At 41.8% G+C, this 18,988-nt stretch overlaps 1 protein-coding gene across 19 annotated transcripts in view; it reads right to left on the bottom strand.

The window, feature by feature from the left end:
• Positions 1–3,217: 3,217 nt before the first annotated feature.
• Positions 3,218–18,988, bottom strand: part of MEF2A (myocyte enhancer factor 2A) — a 90,749-nt gene continuing 74,978 nt past the window's right edge. For 11 of the 19 annotated variants that reach the window (XM_075100659.1, XM_075100660.1, XM_075100668.1 and 8 more), the window contains 4 exons: positions 16,062–16,252; positions 10,593–10,719; positions 5,275–5,401; positions 3,218–4,784 (listed from right to left, as the gene is read on the bottom strand). In XM_075100659.1, coding sequence (XP_074956760.1) covers positions 4,418–4,784; positions 5,275–5,401; positions 10,593–10,719; positions 16,062–16,252 — 812 coding nt within the window. In that variant the 3' untranslated portion in view covers positions 3,218–4,417. Of the gene's footprint in view, positions 4,785–5,274; positions 5,402–10,592; positions 10,720–14,390; positions 14,415–16,061; positions 16,253–18,988 lie in introns of all 19 variants that reach the window. The other 8 variants (XM_075100656.1, XM_075100658.1, XM_075100664.1 and 5 more) reach the window with 1 other exon arrangement.

Below are 18,988 nucleotides of genomic sequence, written 5' to 3'. Positions count from 1 at the left end.
CCCCCCCCCCCCGGCGGCTCCTGCGTTTGGTGTTTGGGCGCCATGACGGGACGAGGCCGTCGCGCAGCCGCGCGCTCACCGCGGTGCCTGGCAGCGCCGCCACCCGCCACGGCGGGGTGCGAGCGCAGCACCCCCATCCCTGCCAGGGTTTCACGCACGCAAGATGTGTTTGTGTCACCACGGGGAGCGGGACGGGGCGGCGCCGCTGCCTCATCACTGGTTTCAAAAATGCAGACCCGTGCCGCAGAGCGGCACTGGGATGGGAGCGGGGCTGTGTGGTGTGGCACAACGCTGCCCGCAGCCGCACCCCAGCACCCCATCGGCTGTCCGTCCGTCTGCCCTGCTCACAACAGCACTTGGAGCAAGACACGGGAGCGAGGGGTGGGGGGTCGCCACTCCCTGCAGCCACGGGGGCACCAGCCTGAGCCCAGTCGGGGGGTTCCACAGGGTTTTGTGAGCAGTTTTGTAATGCAGCTCTTACCGAGCAGCAGCTCCTGATTCGAATACAATATTAACCAAGTATCTGCACCCCCAGAACACGTGCCCACTGACCGAACCATTGCTGCCGTTAAAACCCGTACTTGAAGCCGGAACCTGTCGGTCCCGCAGCCACCTGGGGAGGGGCAGAGATGCGCTAAAGCAACCCGTGCTCTGCAAACACGAGAGAGGCCGGAGTACACAGTAAAAGCCAGTATCTTTACTTTAGTGAATGCAGGATACAAATATTTTACAACAACCTCTAGCATTTTCTTAACCATTTGATAAAAAGTTCACTAGAATATTTATTATATATTGAAGAAAAAACAACACATTCAGGGAAAAAATTGAGATTAACTTATTTTTTTTCTTAAAAGATTTGTCTCAAGGATGGCAACAAAGTCCAGCTTGTGCCGCCAAACGGCTTATCAGCATTAAACCGTGAACAGCTTCTTTGTGAACTGTTGACTACAAACATTTACCAAATACATAAATCTCTTTTAAAAAAGCCATTTTAAATATAGCAAAGCAGTGTTCTCTTGCACAGCAAAGTGAAGAAAGTTTCTACTAAGATTTAAACGTTTACATTGGTTAAGTCTTTCGTTCACATTCTAATTTCACTTCTACCCATGATCGATTGTTAGGAGTTGTTTTGTTCCTTATTTACTATGTATTTCTTGTGCGCACAGTAATTCGCAAGTTTCTGATGCGTTAGTGTCCTTTAGGTGAAAGGAAAAGCTAAAGCATTTTTCTCTGACGAATCCCTGATAACGTGCATTGTTAAACACGGGCGAGAGCTCGGAGCCGACCTGATTTGTCACAACAGCAGATAAAAATCTTAAATCGTTCAGAGGAACGGGCTCGGCCTGGGGCGGCTCCCCTCGCAACTTCAGTCTAGGTAATTAAAAAAAGTATCATTTTTTTTTTAAACCTGTTGAAATACCTGTGCTATGTCTTTTTTTTTCTCTTTTTTATAAAACTTTTTACAATTCTTAAAAAAAAGCACGTTCCAAAGTGAGTTGTTATTAAAAACCAGGACTCCCATTTATTCATCGGCACGAGATTCTCCCCCGGCGCGGGAGGTCTGTGAGACGACTGGTTCTGCTGAGTCTGGTGGAGGGCGGGGGGCAACGTGAGCAGTCCCGTCAGCAGCTCCTAAGAACTGCCTGGTTTTGTGGTTTTTTTTTTAAATTCATTGGTGCAATTTCAATACAAACTCTAACCCTTACGCAGCTTTTTTTTCTTAAGAAAACAGTAAGAGTACTGTTTAAAAACCTGCATAGAAATAAAGACGATTGAGATACAGTCAGCAAAGCCATCTTATAAGGCACACAAGAAAATAGACAGTAAATGTGAATGCAGAACTCCCACTCGGATGTACAGCAAAGTTCATACACGTGCATAAATAATGAAAAAAAAACGCGTAACTTTTCAGAGCACGAGAAGGTTCTCGGAGGTGGTAAGTGAGTTCAGTCGCTGCCGAAAGGGAGGCGCCCTTCGGCCGAGGCCCCGCAAGCCCGTAACTAGCTACGATGGCCGGGGAGCGAGGGCCCAAGGTGAGGGGCTACAGGGACTGACGCCCCTACGGTTTTTAAAGTTACCGTGGTGATGGGAGACAGGGTTTGGAAGCTGCACACGCTGACTTTGTCCTTCAATCGCACACTAAAGCGAGCAGCCGAGCCGCCCCCCTCGGGCGGCCGTGTCTCACACTTCTGCCTTGCAGTGTCCAGGGAGGGATATTTTTTTTTTTTTTTAATTACAGAAAATTAAAGCCCAAGCAAAAATTTAATAGCTACCAGGGGAACTTCCAAGGGGTTGGGATAATAGAATGGCCCTGTAGTTCCTTCCCCAGAACTAGAACTGCTGGCACTAACAGCTACTTGCAAACCTGGGTTTGGCTCCCAGCAGAAGCGGGCGCCTCACGCCTGCCGGAAGGCGCGGGCAGAGCCCAGACCCAGCCAGGGCCAGGCAGGGACGGGGCCCAGGGACAGCACCCCCAGCTCCCCAGAGCCGGCCCAACAAGCCGCTGCACCCGCTCTCAGCTCCCGCGGCTCTTGCTGCTCAGGCGCGGCTTCGGGTCCGAGCGGGGCCCAGCAGCTCCCGGGAGGGACACCAGGGCCTGCGCCCTCCCGGTCACCCCCCCGCCGGGGCTTGCGAATCAGGGTACGGACCCAAACCCTCTCGGAGGCAGCTGCGGGCACGACCCACCTCCGGCGTGCGCGCTCTGTTCCACAGAGGCAGCAGAGAGGAACAGCAAATTTATCCCAAACCACTTACCAACTTAAAAAACCTTTTGGGCTCAGCTGATATGTGTTATTTCCCTACCACGAGAAATTAGGTCAAGTTTTTTCCACTGTTTTTTCCCCCCCTCCTCCTTAGGAGAGGCAGTTTTAAAACGATGCCTTAAAATGTGTTGTAACAGATTTTTTTTTTTTTATATATATCTATTTATGCAGGATGAACTTAACACCGGATTTTTTTTTTTGCCACTTTGCTATTTATATACATATATATAAAATGTATAATGAAGCTTAACCATACAGCACAGAGATTACAATTTAACAGCACACATTCACCACCAGTGAGGGGGACGACCCCTTTATACACCCTCTGAAAAATCTGGATAATAATATTAATAATAATTAAAATCCAAAGAAAGTACAGTATATTTAACAAAATAGTAAATATTAAACAGTGAATACTCTACTTAATAAGGACCTCGCCTTTTTTCAAGTCGGCGTCAATCCACAAAAATATACTTTTTAATCTGGTGAACGTACAATACATAGGTACTTACACCAAAGGTGATAATATATTTAGGATGCTATATACACAAAGAGTTTGGCTCAAATTTAAATTTACATATAAGTGTTCATGGCTTATTTTTCCCCCAAGGTTCCGCCTGCAAGTTTTTCCTTTTCATCTTTGAAAGCAAAAACTACAAAGTCAAAATAAGATAAAACTATACTCTACAAAAAAGCTACAACATACAGCTTTGGCTTATATAAATAATTCATAGCAGAATGTGTTCAAAAGTACTGTATATAACTTTATATATAGTCTTCAATTCATTAGGGTATTGTTTTCTTTAATATAAAATATACATGAGCTAAAATCCGTTTCTATATTTTTCAAAGGTAGGAAGGTAAAAACAAATTTGTCAAACATATTCCAATTATAACTTAATATATTACTTTTATTTTGTTAACGTTCTATTTTCTAGGCTAATATTTTCTGAATATTTCATGCGAGTTCTCTATGTCTCTCTTTCACTCATTAAAAAAGTCACTTCTTTGACCCAATATGCTATTTTTTTTGCACGTGCAAAACAGGGTTTTTGTTTTTTTGTGTTTTTTTTTTTTTTGTATTTTTTTATTTCTTATAGCATCAGCCCTTCTCCATGCACGCTCTGCAATAGAGACCCATGCCACGTTGGGTAGTATAAAGGTCATTTTATGTACAGTATTGCTTTCTTCTTCCTGCTTTTCTACTGCTCTGCTGCTACAAAGCATTATTTCTTAACTACGAGTAACCATACAGCTTGAATAAAACACACAGGGACGTTACTACAGGCGAGCCCTCTCGGTTTCTGCGATCTAGTGTGGTAGGATTATAATGCGGGTACAACGGTTCTCTGCAAAACAGGTTATATTATTAAAACGACAAGTCCGGGTAAGTGCCAGGCTAGATCAATACCTACGGGATTGTTCTGTTACATGTTACCATGGGACATCTGCGGCTATACAAGAAGTTTGTCGTAAGTGCCCGATGATTTTGTGTATGCTACACACACTAGCACATATATATGCATGTGAAGATATATATATGCACGTATGTATATACATATAAATATACTTATTTCATGTCCTTATTTATAAATTTAGATATGTCAGGACAGTTCATTTTGAGAACACAGAACTGAGGCGGCAGCGCTGCGCGTTTATGTCACCCACGTGTCCATCCTCATCCGTTTTACCGAGGGGCTCTCTCTGTCTTCCGAATTGGGCGGCCTGCCCAGCACGACGGGCGAGTGGAAGTCGCTTCGCGGGTCTTCCCGATCGCTGCCGTCGTAGGAGCTGCTGGAGCTGCTGAGGCTGTCAACAGGAGAGCGGCCCATCTCCTGCCGCGACTGCTGCTGCGGCGGCGGCGGCGGCTGCGGCGGCTGCTGCTGCGGTTGCGGCTGCTGCTGCGGGAACCCAGAGGGAGTTACACGGTCCCGGGGAGGTGAAATCGGTTCGGATTTTATGTTGATGTTTTGGTTGGTATTTATGGATAAATTTGAACCCTGAGATAGCTGGCTGCCAGTACTGGGAAAGAGAAAACCAAAAGGCAGAAATGAGAAAACACAAAAAGGGAAAAGAAAGCGACAGTTCACGCGTCTGGGTGACGGCGGGGTCTTGTCGTTCAACGCCCTCAAAATGGGTGGGTCAATAAACGTGATTACTGGAGAAACAACCTTCAAAAAAAGCATTAATTAAAGCTCCGAGCGCATTCGTAAGTGTTAAAACCAAAACAGAAATGTTTCCCAACGTGTAAGTTCGTCATGCAGGTGACTCCTCCATCCGGGGCTGGGCCCGCAGGGATGCAGCCTGTCAGCCTGAGCACCGAACAAACTGCAAAAGGGACAAACAACAGGAACCGGAACGCTTCCGTGGCCGAGGAGCAAGCTCGAAAGGCACCGCACCGTCACCAGCAGACAAGAAATTAAGATGGTCCCCAGAGCAGAGCATCCGGCTTGAGGCGGCAGAAGCTCCCGGCCGGGCACGGTGGCACCGTGAGGGTACCGGGTGTACTTACACGAGAGAGCTGAGGGCTGCTGGACCGAGGTGGTGCTGCTGCCAGGCGGATACCTGCCCCAAAGACAGCATTCCCGGGGAGTTAAATCCCTGCAAGGCAGACAGGTCTGCGCTAGTCAAGGAGTAATCTAAGAGGAGAAAAACAAGAAAGTAGTTTACAGATTTATTTTTTATATATACACATATATAAAAAGTGAGAATGTGACGCGCACAAATATAAAGGCTTTCTGCCCAAAACAGGGATAGGTGAGTGACCCGAATGAGTCGAGACATGAGAACTGAGGCCTGGAAGCAGTCCTCCTAACTACCCAGGAGCTTAACAGGACATAAGCTTCCAAAGGACAACTGTTTTGCATTCTGCTTTCGATTCCTGCACGTTGCTGTCTCACAGAGCTTCTTCTAAACCCACAGGTACAACGTATTTATGCATTTTTGTATATATGTGTGCAGCTCACGGTAAGACAACTTCTGCATTTTTGAAGATTTTAGTCTGCATGGAAATTTCAAAGTGAAACAAAGGGAGGAATTAATCCCAGTCCCTAGAAAGGAATGGTGTTTCTTGCACTGAACTTACTAAAGAAATCCCGGCTGTGGCTCGGCTCCCCGATGGGAGGCAGCAGTTAGCCCGATACCTTTGGCTGGCTCGTGTTACGCAGCAGTTCTCAGCCCTACAACCTATACCCAAAGCCGCAGTGGGGCGGGGAGGCTCGGGCCATGCGGGGTGGCAGCTGGGAGCCTTTGTGACCCCTCCGTCCGCTCTGCTCCACAAGTGCGGTCCTGCCCTAACACAGAGCGTTCCCCCTCTCCCCACCAGGGCTTCACTCATCAATTTATGTCTGATCAAACTGCTGTCTCTATATCAAATGAAACCTCTTAATTTAGAACAAAAATTATTTGGAATAAAGAATTATCATCCACAGCTTTGGCGGGTAAGAGGAAACACAACGTATTCCCAGTCAACACACTGTGACCGGCTGCTAGTCTTGCCTGGGCTGCAACGCTTAGGCGGCTCTCACTGCATTCACACAGGGGAAGTTATTTTCACTTTCTCATTATCACTCAAGCTTTTCTTTCAGGTTTTAAAACAAAGCTGCAAACACTTCTCTGCTTTAAATTATTTTTCATATAGCTTCCTTAAAATAATTTCTAGCCTCCTGAGAACGCAACAGAATGCTAGCAGCCAAACTGACTTTATACTGCCAGCAGATGAACCAAAAATTCTGCTGAAGGAGGGTTTGTGGTGTTTGCTTTTAGGTCTTTTGGGTTTGGTTTCTGGGTTTTGGGGTTGGTTTTCTTTTTTCAGTATTGTCCTCATATGACACCACCACTATGATTTACCTCTGGAGATAAGCTTTCTTGAACAAGTTCCCCATTCCCACCCACCAGCTGGTTCACTGCGGAGAACTTCTGGGTTTCCCTTTTTGCAGCCTGCCAAGGCAGCAGAGCCCGGTGCCGGCGGGGTGTTGTCTCCCTCAGAGACGCAGGTGCATCCTGGCCAGGATCTGCCCGCAGACCTGGGGAAGCCCAGCTGCACCCCAGCAGGTCAAGCCACTTGAGCTGCCTTTTTCTTTTTGCTTCATTTCTTCTCAGTGGACATTTTTATTGGAACTCTGAAAAACCCTCACGAGTATTTCTGCACAGATTCAGAAATATTTTTCCTGAGCTGATCAATGCAAAGCCCTCTTGCAAGACTAAAAAAAAATAAAAAAGAAAAACCAAGCCCAAACAAATCCAGCCCTCTGATGACTTAGGGCACACACTCAACCTTCAAAACAGCCGGACCTGTGGCAACGACGAAGCGTAAAAAAACGTGAACACTGGAGATGGATGTGCTTCGGTGCCAGAGGGGTTTCTGTAAGAGCAGACCTGAAGAAAATGTTTATAGGAATTCAGTTTCAACTTGTTTTTGCTTTGCAATTATAGCTTTTATGATAATGGACAATTAGCCTCTGGTACTTCAGACAGAATGTGTCTGACGACAGGGGTTTGAGGAGATACTTTTCCAAAGAATACATATGCCACTACACAATTAGCTGCATTATCATCTCCCTAAATAATCGTGTGTCTGCTAGCAGTAAAAGCAGGACACCGATTTCTACGCCAGTAGCTTGATGCAAGATGGAAAAGCCGTTCAGACAAAAGGGTGCCTTCTATGTGACGGAAACCATCACTGCTGTGCCCCTAACAACAAGGAACCTTTGAAGTTTGTGCCTTTGCAACATTTCTGACCTAAAGGCAGCGATACCACTCCTGGCTAGATACGCTCTGTCAAGTGTAAGTCACTATTTAGCTCATCTCTATGGTTTCTGAATAATTTTTAAAAATGCCCAGGCTGTTCTAGAACAAGTAACTGAGCTCCTTCTGGCCCTACCTCCAGCAAAACAAGTTATATCGAATTTGTGCAGAACTGATATCCCACATTTTTATTAAGTATCTAAGAGGTGAATCTATCCTTTCCAGCCCTGAAAAAAAAAAACAAACCCAAACCTCTATCAATCCAGAAAAACAATTCAGGTAACTAAATTTTAACCTTAGTCCTTGAACTGCAAAACTGAAATTGCCGCAGCGGTGACTACTCTGAGAATACCCAGGCGACAATTAGGTTTCAACATCACATTTCTTTTTGCAAATCCCCTGAAAGGCTCAATCTAATAGAAACAATTTCCAAGTGTCTGAAAAACACTAGAGGCTAAAAGCTTTTCACAAATTATTGCATTATCAAAGGAAATGGGCTGATTTTTAAAACCCTATCCCAGTGATAACAGCACTTGGCCATTGCGTAGGACCCCAGTTTCAGTTGTCTTTGCTGCTTCCTGAGGTCCAGACTACAGCCCCTGTCCCCCAAAAGGCCTGGCTTAGCCATCAGCTTGTACTCTGGACAAGGGCCACACACCACACTGCGCACCCAAAACTACGTCAGCCTGCAGGGATTTGTTAGGGGACAGGTAAAGCTCAACATGGGTCTCCTGCGCAGGGACCAGAACTATTTGTTTACTTTAAACAGCCATTAAATGCAACATATAAACAATCTTTGTGGCAAGTATCAAACCAAAGATCTGTGTGTCCAGCTAATTCATACTTAAGCTTATAATCCAAAACAAGTCACCAAGCACAATTCTTTGCTCATTATACGTTTATTGCAACCCCATCGTCTCCCTCACTCGTTTGTTTAGCCTTTAACCCCCCTCAGGGCAGCGATTATTTGCATAAATGCTCAGCAGCTTAGTTGGGTGCTACCACAGTATAAATATTTACTGTTGCTGATGACTAAACAACCCCTTTCAAAACACAAACCTCCTGCATGGCAGCAACTGCCCAGGGCAGCGTCCCAAGGCAAACTGGGGCAGAGGGTGGCTGGAGGGTAGTAAATGTCACTTAAGGAGCACATTAATACAAAAAGATATAAATATTAAAAGATGCGATTTGTTTGGCTGGAAGATGGCTACAAGTCTAAACTAAAAACTGTAGTAAAGACTTTTCAAAGCTAAAAAAAGCACGGAGAAAGTATACAAAAATCCCATCTTTTTTGGGGGAAACTATTATGAAAGGATAGCTGCTGTATCGATTCCATCTTTCAACATTACAGACTCCTGATGACACCCCTCCTTGCAGAAAATGAAGACAACTACAGAGCCCCTAAATCACGTGGGTTTTGGCCGTTTTCTACACACCTTGAAGGTTTGTTTGGATTTGTCCTGACCCTTGCACAAGAGTAAGAACATCAGGTCACTGGCAACAGACCAGCGCAGCGTTTTTTACCCTTTCTTAAATATATTTTTGCAGAGGTGCCACCAACATTGCTGACGGGCTCAGCTTTGGGCAGCAGCAGGTACATTTTGGAGCCAGCTGAAACACTCGCTGTTTGACACTGGGGAGCTCCGGATCTGTTCCCAGAGAAGCTGCTCCTGCAGCGCATGTGTCCTTGTCCCCACTCCCCACCCACCAAAGCCTTGCCACGTAAGCTCAACATAGTGGGTCCTCAAGGAAAAGCCATTTGGTTCCTTCCTACTATGCCCTCTGCTGCCTTGGAGCATCCCACACCAGCCAGCCACTTGTGCACAGCCATCAGAGACAATACAGGTCGAGGAAAGAGACGCTACTGGGGAATCTCCTCTGCTGGAGGCGTGGATCTTCCTAGATCCACAGAAAGAAGGCAGTAATAGCCTCAAGCCCTTCCGTCTAGCCAGAGAGCCAGAGCTGACCAGCTATAAGGGAAGCTCTCTGTGTAGCTCAGTTCTGAAGAGCTATCATTGCAGCAGAGAGAAGCAAGATTTTTTTTGTTTTATTAGAATTTGAAAGTCTACCAAATAAGACAAACATGGCAAACACAGCAGTCCCCACTTCAGAAATTCCTGTTTTAACAAACATTTGAATGTCTTAACTAGACTTCATCGAAAAAGAACAGCAAACTGGGGAATTATTTCCTTCTGTTTCTTTTTTAGTTCTAACCAATAGCTATTTTAACTCTGACTCACAAAATTTATTGACACTTATCTGCAATGTCACTTCTCTGCAGTTGCATTTGAAAATTAAACTATGCATCACAGATCAATGGTAATCAACCTGACACCACCAAGGCGCAGCCTTTCAAGGAAATGGTTACAAAAATTCCTTTATTGATTACACACAGGGTCCGTAACAGATAGAGAACCTGGAGACTGAAGTCAAAATTATCTCTATCAGTACGGAGACAAAATAGGAGGTGCCACATCATGAACTACTTTCCAAACCAGCAACCCAATTATCACTTGTATTACCAAATTCCTTGCACCACACCCATCTTGGATAAAAAGTAGTTTTAAGGTCCTTCAGACAACAGAGACTCACAATGGTGAAACGCTGACGCCTTCCCATGAGCCCCACCTCACCCTCGATAAAACTACTGCAGAAGAGAAGGCCCTACCAGGGCTTTGTGGTGAACTGAAAACCCCAGGAGAAACCGATTCCCTCCTGCTGCTGGAACCGAGCAGAGCAAGAAGGGAAGGGACAGGACACTCTGAAGTATCAACTACTGCTTAAACCTGGGGCATTTCATTTCTCAGATGGAAAGCTTGAACCTACTGCTGTAAGCAATGCATTTTATTGTGTCTCCCTCTATTCAGCTGTGTGCAACCTGACTGACTCAGAGCTACTTCCCGATGTCTCAACATTTACACATTTTGCAAGCTAAAGGCTCGTTTTTGATGAGTAAGAGCCTTCATTTAAACTGAATAGGGAAATAAAGTGAAGTGTCACAGAAATGCAAATTTTCTGGGCTTATGAATCACAAAAGCCTTGTACATCTGACAGATCAAGCCACTTATTTAAAACAATGCTTACCAGTGTTGTAGGCAGTAGGCATGGCCGAATACACCAATCCCTGCGGAGGCAAGCTTGGGGTTGTCACAGACACCACAGGGGTAGCAAGAGGCTGTGTAGACTGAGAACTACTTATCCTTTGGGTATTCTATAAATGATTAGAAATAACAACATGTCTTGTGATATCAGTTAGAACAACGGAAAATCAAGTGCTTATATAAAAATAGCATTAAATTAAAATGCGTTTCTTTGGTTTATTTTTTAGTTACGAACACATCCTTTTTGTCAGGATAGATTTTCTAGACAAGCCAAAACATTAAGACAACCAAAATGATCTTGGCAAACTGAAATGAAAAATGAGTTAAGACTCACTGGTCCGCTTCCCGTGCATGCAGATTTCAATAGCATTAGAGTTGTAGGACATAAAAATGAATGCAGTTTCTTAGGGATATGCACAACAATTCTCAGAAGTTCTTAAGTGATTTAAGAGTTTTTAGTCTTATTTTTTTTAAAGGGGTTTTAGTGCAGATGGTGAGGTGCAGTTCCACCAGGAAAGAGTCTCCCACTTCCCAGCTGTTCATCCAATTTTCAAAATTTTAGCTGCCAGTTCTGACACTACGCTGACTACACCTGTCCTGAAAGGAACACAGAGATCTTCTAAATTTGTGTTGATAAGACCTCAGTGATAAAATCATCTTACTGTTCCCATGGTTCCTGAGAAACTGAGAGAGTACTTGTTATAATGCAGATATGTTTCAAAGCAAATGACATTTGAGTTCACACAGAGCAACTGTGCTTTTTGACAGGAAAAATAGCTAAACTAGATGATCTCAGATTATCTAACTGTAGGCACGATGTGGCTTTTTAATAACAGTCTTTTTCTCCCATATGCCGGAATGAACATCTGTAGCAAACATACCACTCAAATTAAGCTCTCTAACCAAGTTTGCTGTTTAGAAAACCTTGTATTAAGCACTGTGCTAAACACCACCAGACAGCAAAGCTGCTCTGTCACAGAACGTGCTACTTTTCATGGAGGCAACTTTGAATCTTACTTCAAAATATGTAGTTCAACACCATTCAGCCATGCCAGATACTGTCAAGAACAAGAAATGCTACATTTTTTATTTTTAAACAAGAGATACTTAGTTTTACCTACAGAAGGCTTAGAAATACTCGAAGCAGTACAAGTCTCATACCCTGTATTTCTACATTCTCACAGAACCATTCCCAATTAAGGGAGCTGGATTTCTAACTGGTGAAAACATGTTTTTAAAGAAAGCCTCCCTCTCTGCCTGAAAAAATATTTGCTACAAAAGTAGCAGTTTTTATCTCTTTGGTAGAGATCCATTTCCTGGCTTTAAAAGATGGAAGCTACTATTACTTTTTCCTTGTTTTGGACAGGTATATAAGTATTTCAGTATCTGCAGCACTGGATTTTTTTCTTCACTCTGATCTTGAGAGAGTGAGCAATATTAAAAATGCATGATTCCCTTTATAACAATGGAATGAGCAGGTACAGAAACACGGCTCTATCCAATTTTAAGCTTAAACTTCCGAAGATTAATTGAGGGCTATCAATCCTTGGCTTGTAACTTCCCAATTTAGAGAAAAAAATTACACCACAGCTACCATGTTAAGATCAGCTACAGTCTTCCACCGGCTTCCGATCTCAGTCTCATCTGGCTGCTGTCGAAAGCCCACCTTTGAGCCTCGGAAGAATTTGGAGGCTTTCTGGCATTTGTTCAGCAGATGTACCCACTCTGCTTCAGAGCGCCCAGATTTCAAAGCCCTAAATCACAGAGAAAGTCCCACTGATTTTGTGTGTCATTTATCCCTTTAAATCACTTAGGTACTTCTGAAAATCTCCACCAGACCAAGTTTATCTGGCATAAAGGTACACTATTAGAGCAGATTTGTGTTTTGTCAGGAATTGACCTTTTTCCAGAGCTGTCTTGGACGGCAGCCTATAAAGTTGGGATTACTGTATAATGGAAAAGTTAGAGGAGTATACTGGGAAACAATCCAGACCAAAGGATTTCCCCATGGGAATTTTTTTCTTTTTGAATGGCTAATAAAGGTCGTTTTCTGAGGTAATTTATTTCTGAATATAATTCCTGAACACTCAGCCATACAAAGACACTAAGAAATATTTAGATGTGTCTAATATTTGTTGTACTTGGAGATTCAGCTGAAGATTCATGACAACTTTCAGGATTTTTAAAATTATTTTTCAACGGGTGCAAATGGTAGCAGTAAGAGGAAGAATTCAACATCTTTATTACATGCTATGCCACCGTTCCTGTTTTTCACATTCAGTCTCAGTTCCAACCTTTGCAGAATGAATGTTCACAGACATGATTTGGAACTGTTTTCTAGCACTGGAATTAGCATCAGAAATTAGCGTAATAAGAGATGTAACATTGCAGGTGCACTTCATATTTCTTTACTATGTCTGAGGACGACACTACTGCATTTTCTTTGTGTGAGCTTTCTTCCCGTAACAGATAAGCCCAGTTTTTAAAACCACTAGAGGGCCCACGCTCCACACAGTATCCATAAACCAACCCGCCTTCAGCAAGTTGCACTATTTCACACTGTGAGGAGCAGAGCGATTTTTAGCAGGTAGGAATACCTTAACTCAAGTGCTTTTGCGTTATTCCAATTGCAATGCTGTTTTGATTAAGTGCTTTTACATTTAATTAAAGCTCTACTTCTTGCACTGGAAACCAGACACTCCTCTATAAAGGCGAGAACAACATGCATGAACAGCTGTTTATAATGACAAGTCATTCCAATAAACCTTAAAAACTTGAAATACTGCCTTTCAAAAATAATTTCCCCTTATTTTTGTAAATCTATTACTCATGTTTATGGTTAAAAAAAATCAACCAACAGCATGCATTCATCAAGAAATTTATCTAAATCACTACATTTTCCATGCTTACATGCAATTAGAGCCTCATATTAGCAACAGGTCCATGTTCAAAAACAAATCAAGATATGCAATAGGCAGACTTCTTTGTGCATCTTTACAACTGCACTCTGATGCAGCATCTTCTGCATGGTTTGTGCTACAGCAGCTAAAAAATTTGCAAATCACTCTAAAAATAAGTTAGGAATTATTTTAGCCTTACGTTATTTTCCAGACAGAATGCCAAATGTTAAAACCTTTTGGAAAAAATAGAGAAAACAAATCCCAAGAGTTTCCGTTCAAAAGCAGAATATCTTTCCACTGGAAAAAAGGTAGAATTATTCATCTGCAATTCTCTATTCCTTTTGGTAAACAGGGAACACCCCTGTGGTTTGATAATCTCACGCAGGATGAAATAATTCTAAGCTCCAAAAAGGTGACCTCACCAGCAATGATGTAATCTCCTTGAAAATAAGAGAAGTAATGCAGGGCTTGTGTTACAAGCTGAAGAACTTCATGAGTGAAGCCACTTTCTAAAAATATTCCAATAATTTAGAGGCTGATAAGTGGTTATTTATGTTTTACATAAAACACAGTAAATATCCTAATACACATGGACAGTTACTCTGTAAGGCTCTTTTCCAATGTTCCCTCCAACAAAACCAGAAATATTTTCAGGAAAAAAAAAAAATAGAAGTTTACAAATGGAAAGCACTAGACTTTGGATGGGTTTTCAACTTGAATTGGTCAGGGTTTAAGTTTGATAAAACGAATGTATTTTTGTCTGCTACCAAGGGAACACTGGAATTATTTAAACTATGTAATGAAACTACAGTTAGAAAAACTGTAGTAAAAGACATTTTCAGCATCTTGCTCTCTCTCATCAAACAGTAGCCCGAACTCACCAACTCCAATTCATCCTCCTCCGACTGTACTCAGCAAACAAGAGGGATAACACAGTTACTAAAAATAGCATTGCTTTCAAAAATGAAAGAAAAAGTCACATTTGTGCTTCAGGATTTTTATTTATTTTAATTAATAATATGAATTTGCCACCTGATTCTGTAAATACTACTACTAGGAAGTATAATACCTCACGTAATTTGGGTCAGTTAAAAAATACCATACTGAAAGAAGACACACTTCGGCAAAATTAGTGCAGAAAGTGCTTAGTAAACACGAGGACACAGCTACACATTGATGGTACGTGTAGATATGGAGCACAGCACCTTCTGGCTGGACTGATCCAATAAACATCCAGCTCAGTAACAACACACTTTTCACATACAACCATCGTACCATCCCAGCATCTCTACTCTGAAATCTCTTCCCAATTTCCTCAAAGAGACAAAGCCTAAATTGAGTATTATGTTGTTCTTAACACCACAACAGGTAATAGGTACTGCACACTACGAACGTTAGAACAACTGCATTAACAAGATCCTCTTCTTGTATCTGTTTTGAATTAAAAGTGTAATTTTCACTTTAAAGATTAGCCACTGTATTTCCTGTGTCTTCTACACTTCAGTATTCCTAGAAAAACCTAGAACTTCAAGAATCACTACTCTGAGGATAATTATAGCTTTTGTTACATGGATTAATTTTGTATTATTCATCATGACTACCAGTAACAGATTTAAGCACTTGTGGTATCTTAAAAACAAATAAGAATTATACAGAGAGTACTTGTATTGTTTATATCCCGCTCCTCTTGGTTATGGTTCATTCTTCCATACACACAACACAGAAAATGTACACATAGATGTTTAAAATTGCTACATGACAGTGAAAGACTAAGATCAAAGGATCTGGCCAGGCAAATTAAAGGAAAAACAGAGTAACTCTTCCTGAAAGACCTGTTCTGGTCTCAATGCTGTGGGTTACCTCACGCCTGACACGAAACTTGTGTGCTATTCCAAATCTAGGCTGGACAAACATTACTACCAACATGCCAAACAGCACAGTAGTATTGAAAAGTACACAAATAGGGACTGAGCCTGATCCTCATTACTCTTTTATGCCTTCATTGAAAGCACGACATCCACCATAGGTCACACAAGGTTGCATTCCAGCACACCACATCAAACAAGCATTTCTCTCCGACCATCATTACCACTGAAGCTACATTTTACATCCCACAGCCATTATGACCAAGGAAAAACAGGTACGAAGTGTGCTTTAGGGCATGTTAATACAGTTCACATGACCAGTAAGATCAGCCATTCCTCCACAGAATAATGCATGGCGCTTTTTAAAACCCACATCCTCCAAACCAACAAAGTTCTCGGTACCAAGTCAGTGAGATGTCATATCAAAACAACAAAACCCCGCATATGTCTCTATGATTGCAGTTAGGTCAGACTGATATTTTACACTTTAAAAAAAATCCTTACAAATTCAAGGTTGTTCCTAAGGTAACAACTGATAGCTTAGGTTTTCATAGTGAAATTTTGGAATACAAACACCTTTCTACTACTGTAACCCATGGTAAGCAGATGGGATAGTTTCTTCCTGTGCATGTGAACATAACGCTTCATTTTCACAAAGCCAGTCATAGAATACATGTTTTAACTTACCAACGGTGGCATCATACCCTTGCTGGAGGGTGGGATGACAACACGGAGGTCAGGTTTGCGATTGTTCATTCCAAGATTACCTCCTCCAGGTGGAGGTGGAGACTTTGTAGGCATGACTTTGCCCAAGCCATTCCCACCACCAGTAGTTCCGAGTAGACTTGGTGAAGCTCGAGAATTCACAAACCCATTTCCTGAAAGAGGGAAAACAAATGTTACAAACATAAGACTGAAGGGAATTCGCGATACGAAACTTTGGTGCACATGTACAAATTAGGAAATGCTTCTTTTTTAAAACTTTCAATAACAAGCTTCTCACAAGAGGTGCAGTATTGAATAATCGAACAAACAAAAACCACTTTCACCAGAAGATCAATACGTAAAGGCAATATCGCCTCAAGGGCACACGGCAGCAGCTTAAGCGCTGAGAAGTACATATTGCCAAAGCACTATTCCTAATAACATCTGTTGTGTTTTTTATTTTGCCCTTTGAAGTTCCTCCAGGCTGAGCTTGCAAAAAATCATGTACTTTTGCACAATCCCACTTCATCCCCACCCCCACAGAACATACCCTGTACTGCATTGTTGCCTATAAGGATTAAAAAAAAAAAAATCAGCCCTTCAAGTTTCCATTTCTAAAATGTATTCCTTAAATGTCTTCAAGATCTGTGGGACTCCAGTATCTATTCTCTAATAAAATTAATTTCAGTCTCAAAAATATATACTGTCTGATTATTACATTTAGCAACAACAATGGGAACAAATCCTCTCTCTTAAATTCATTCCAAGCTCTGGACACGGATACACGTCATTTATGCCCATCAATTTATTTTACACAGGTCTTGCTCTGCCTTACTCTTGATACTCATTCCAAGTAGATTTAGATATGCCAAAGCCTACAGGTCCTGGCTTCAGCACTGAAATCTCCAAAAGCTAAATACGCTCAAGATACAGGCCTCAGCTTATACTCAAGATAGATCAGAAAAAAGAAGTAACGCAACAGTAGAACAGTTCTGTGCCTAGTATTCTGTTTTCCTGTACTGACAAAAGCACCAATCGTGTTGACCAAAATATATTTCTCAGTAAAAATTTTAAAGCCACATTCCAATGATTTTATCATATTTACAGCAACAATTCCCAAAATACACACACCTTATTCAGCTGCAAATGAAAAAAGTTAAGCAGGGGGAATTTTGCAACAGGGAACTCTATAGTTCACACTATAGAACTTGTGTGTGTCTGTATAAATAAATACAATTCATACTAAGGTCACTTTTATACTAACATTGCAGTTCTGAAAGCAGCCTTTGTAGTCACAATTCAGGGAGAAGTCTATTACACAAAGTTCATTGTGTGGAAAATTCTCTTCTGATAGCCTGTAGCACCATACTGGCATGAACTTTGTATTATTATTCTAATTTGAATAGGCCCCTATGCGCAATCCAATTTTATTACATTAAATACATATTAATCTAAAAGCAATTAAAGTAAGAAAGCTGTTAGTGTCACTTTCTACCTTCTTTAGCAAAAATTTTAGTGCCTTTAAATGCTTAACAAGAATGAAGAGCAATGACGTCCAGCAGCAACAGCACGCTTCTTCATGAAGGTGAGTGGTACTGCTAAGAAACCGAGGCAGTGTACGCTGAGAAAATAGGTGTGACTTCACCAGGACACTAACAAGGGAGCCTCCTCCATTGCTACTGATCCTTGTTACACAGTGAGGGAACTGCCAAATGCAATCCTCACCTTCTCCCTGCCCACTGTAAATGGAACCTGTCATATTGTTTTATCAATTTAGAAATGGAAAAAAAAAGATTAATGTAAGAATTCTAACCAGGCTCTTGTGCTAACCTGAAGATATCGTACCGAGTTATATAAAAGCCTTTTGGAAACAAAGTTACTGCTAAATATTTTTATAGAAAAAAAATTTAAGTAGGTAGAACTTACTGGAATTTGCAACCACAATATTCTTGTTCATATATGGATGAGCAGTGAATTCACAACTTTTAAAGCAAGGGTTTCAAATTCTAGATTTACTCTCTTCGTGGATTTCCTGCTGTGCCAAAAGCCTGACCATACATGGATGATCTGATATGTCCCCTGAGTTTTTCCAAGGTTAGCAGAGCAAGGAAGAGTTTTTCTAATTTAGTTCTTTCCTGAAGCATTTATATGGGAGGTATGGGAATACATTTTCTGAGAATTCTACCATTTAACTCAGAAATTATGGGGGAAAGAAGGAACAGAGACAGCAGAAAGAAGAAAAAGCTTTTTATGTCAGTGTTTCTCCTTCTGTATTAAAAACCACAGCAAAAACTCATTTCATTATTACAGCATCTACACTCCTGATCAGAAAACAGCAGAATTTATTGGGATGCTTCTAGGTTAGTGCCAAAATTTAACTGAGGTGCCTGAAAAGTTGGGCTGGAGCTGAGAATACATACTAGAGCTAAATATACTCAACTGTTAGGAGAAAACTAGCCACAGTTAGGGCACAGAAAAAAACACCAGCCAAAGAAGAGTAATAAAGTTTTATGCTACCCCTAAGTTTCCTGAAACTGTGGGACAGTTTTCACGGAATCATGGTTTTGTTAAATAGTTATGAATCAATACCTATCCATTATAAATGAGTGTAAACATTAGTTACAGACAGCCTACATAGCATGAGATAGCAAGAGAAATCTTGCAGAATGGACAGAGTAAAAATTAGGTGGATTTAGAAACAGAGGTGAGGAAAAATTATTAGAATACAGCACAATTTTCACCAAATTATATCTTTAAAATTGTTACAGGATCTTCCATTTTCAGCAAAAATGCCAGAACATTTAAAGAACTTACTGTTATTAAAAAGTAAAGTCTGGGCTTTAATCTACTAATAAAGAGCATTTTATTACTCACTGGGCTGTCAGTGTTACCTCTTATATGCCAAGGCT

The sequence above is a fragment of the Phalacrocorax aristotelis genome, chromosome 7, assembly GCF_949628215.1.
Source record: "Phalacrocorax aristotelis chromosome 7, bGulAri2.1, whole genome shotgun sequence".
Lineage (NCBI taxonomy): Eukaryota > Metazoa > Chordata > Aves > Suliformes > Phalacrocoracidae > Phalacrocorax > Phalacrocorax aristotelis.
Note: the sequence above shows the minus strand (reverse complement) of the source record. Positions and strands in the feature narration are given on the sequence as shown.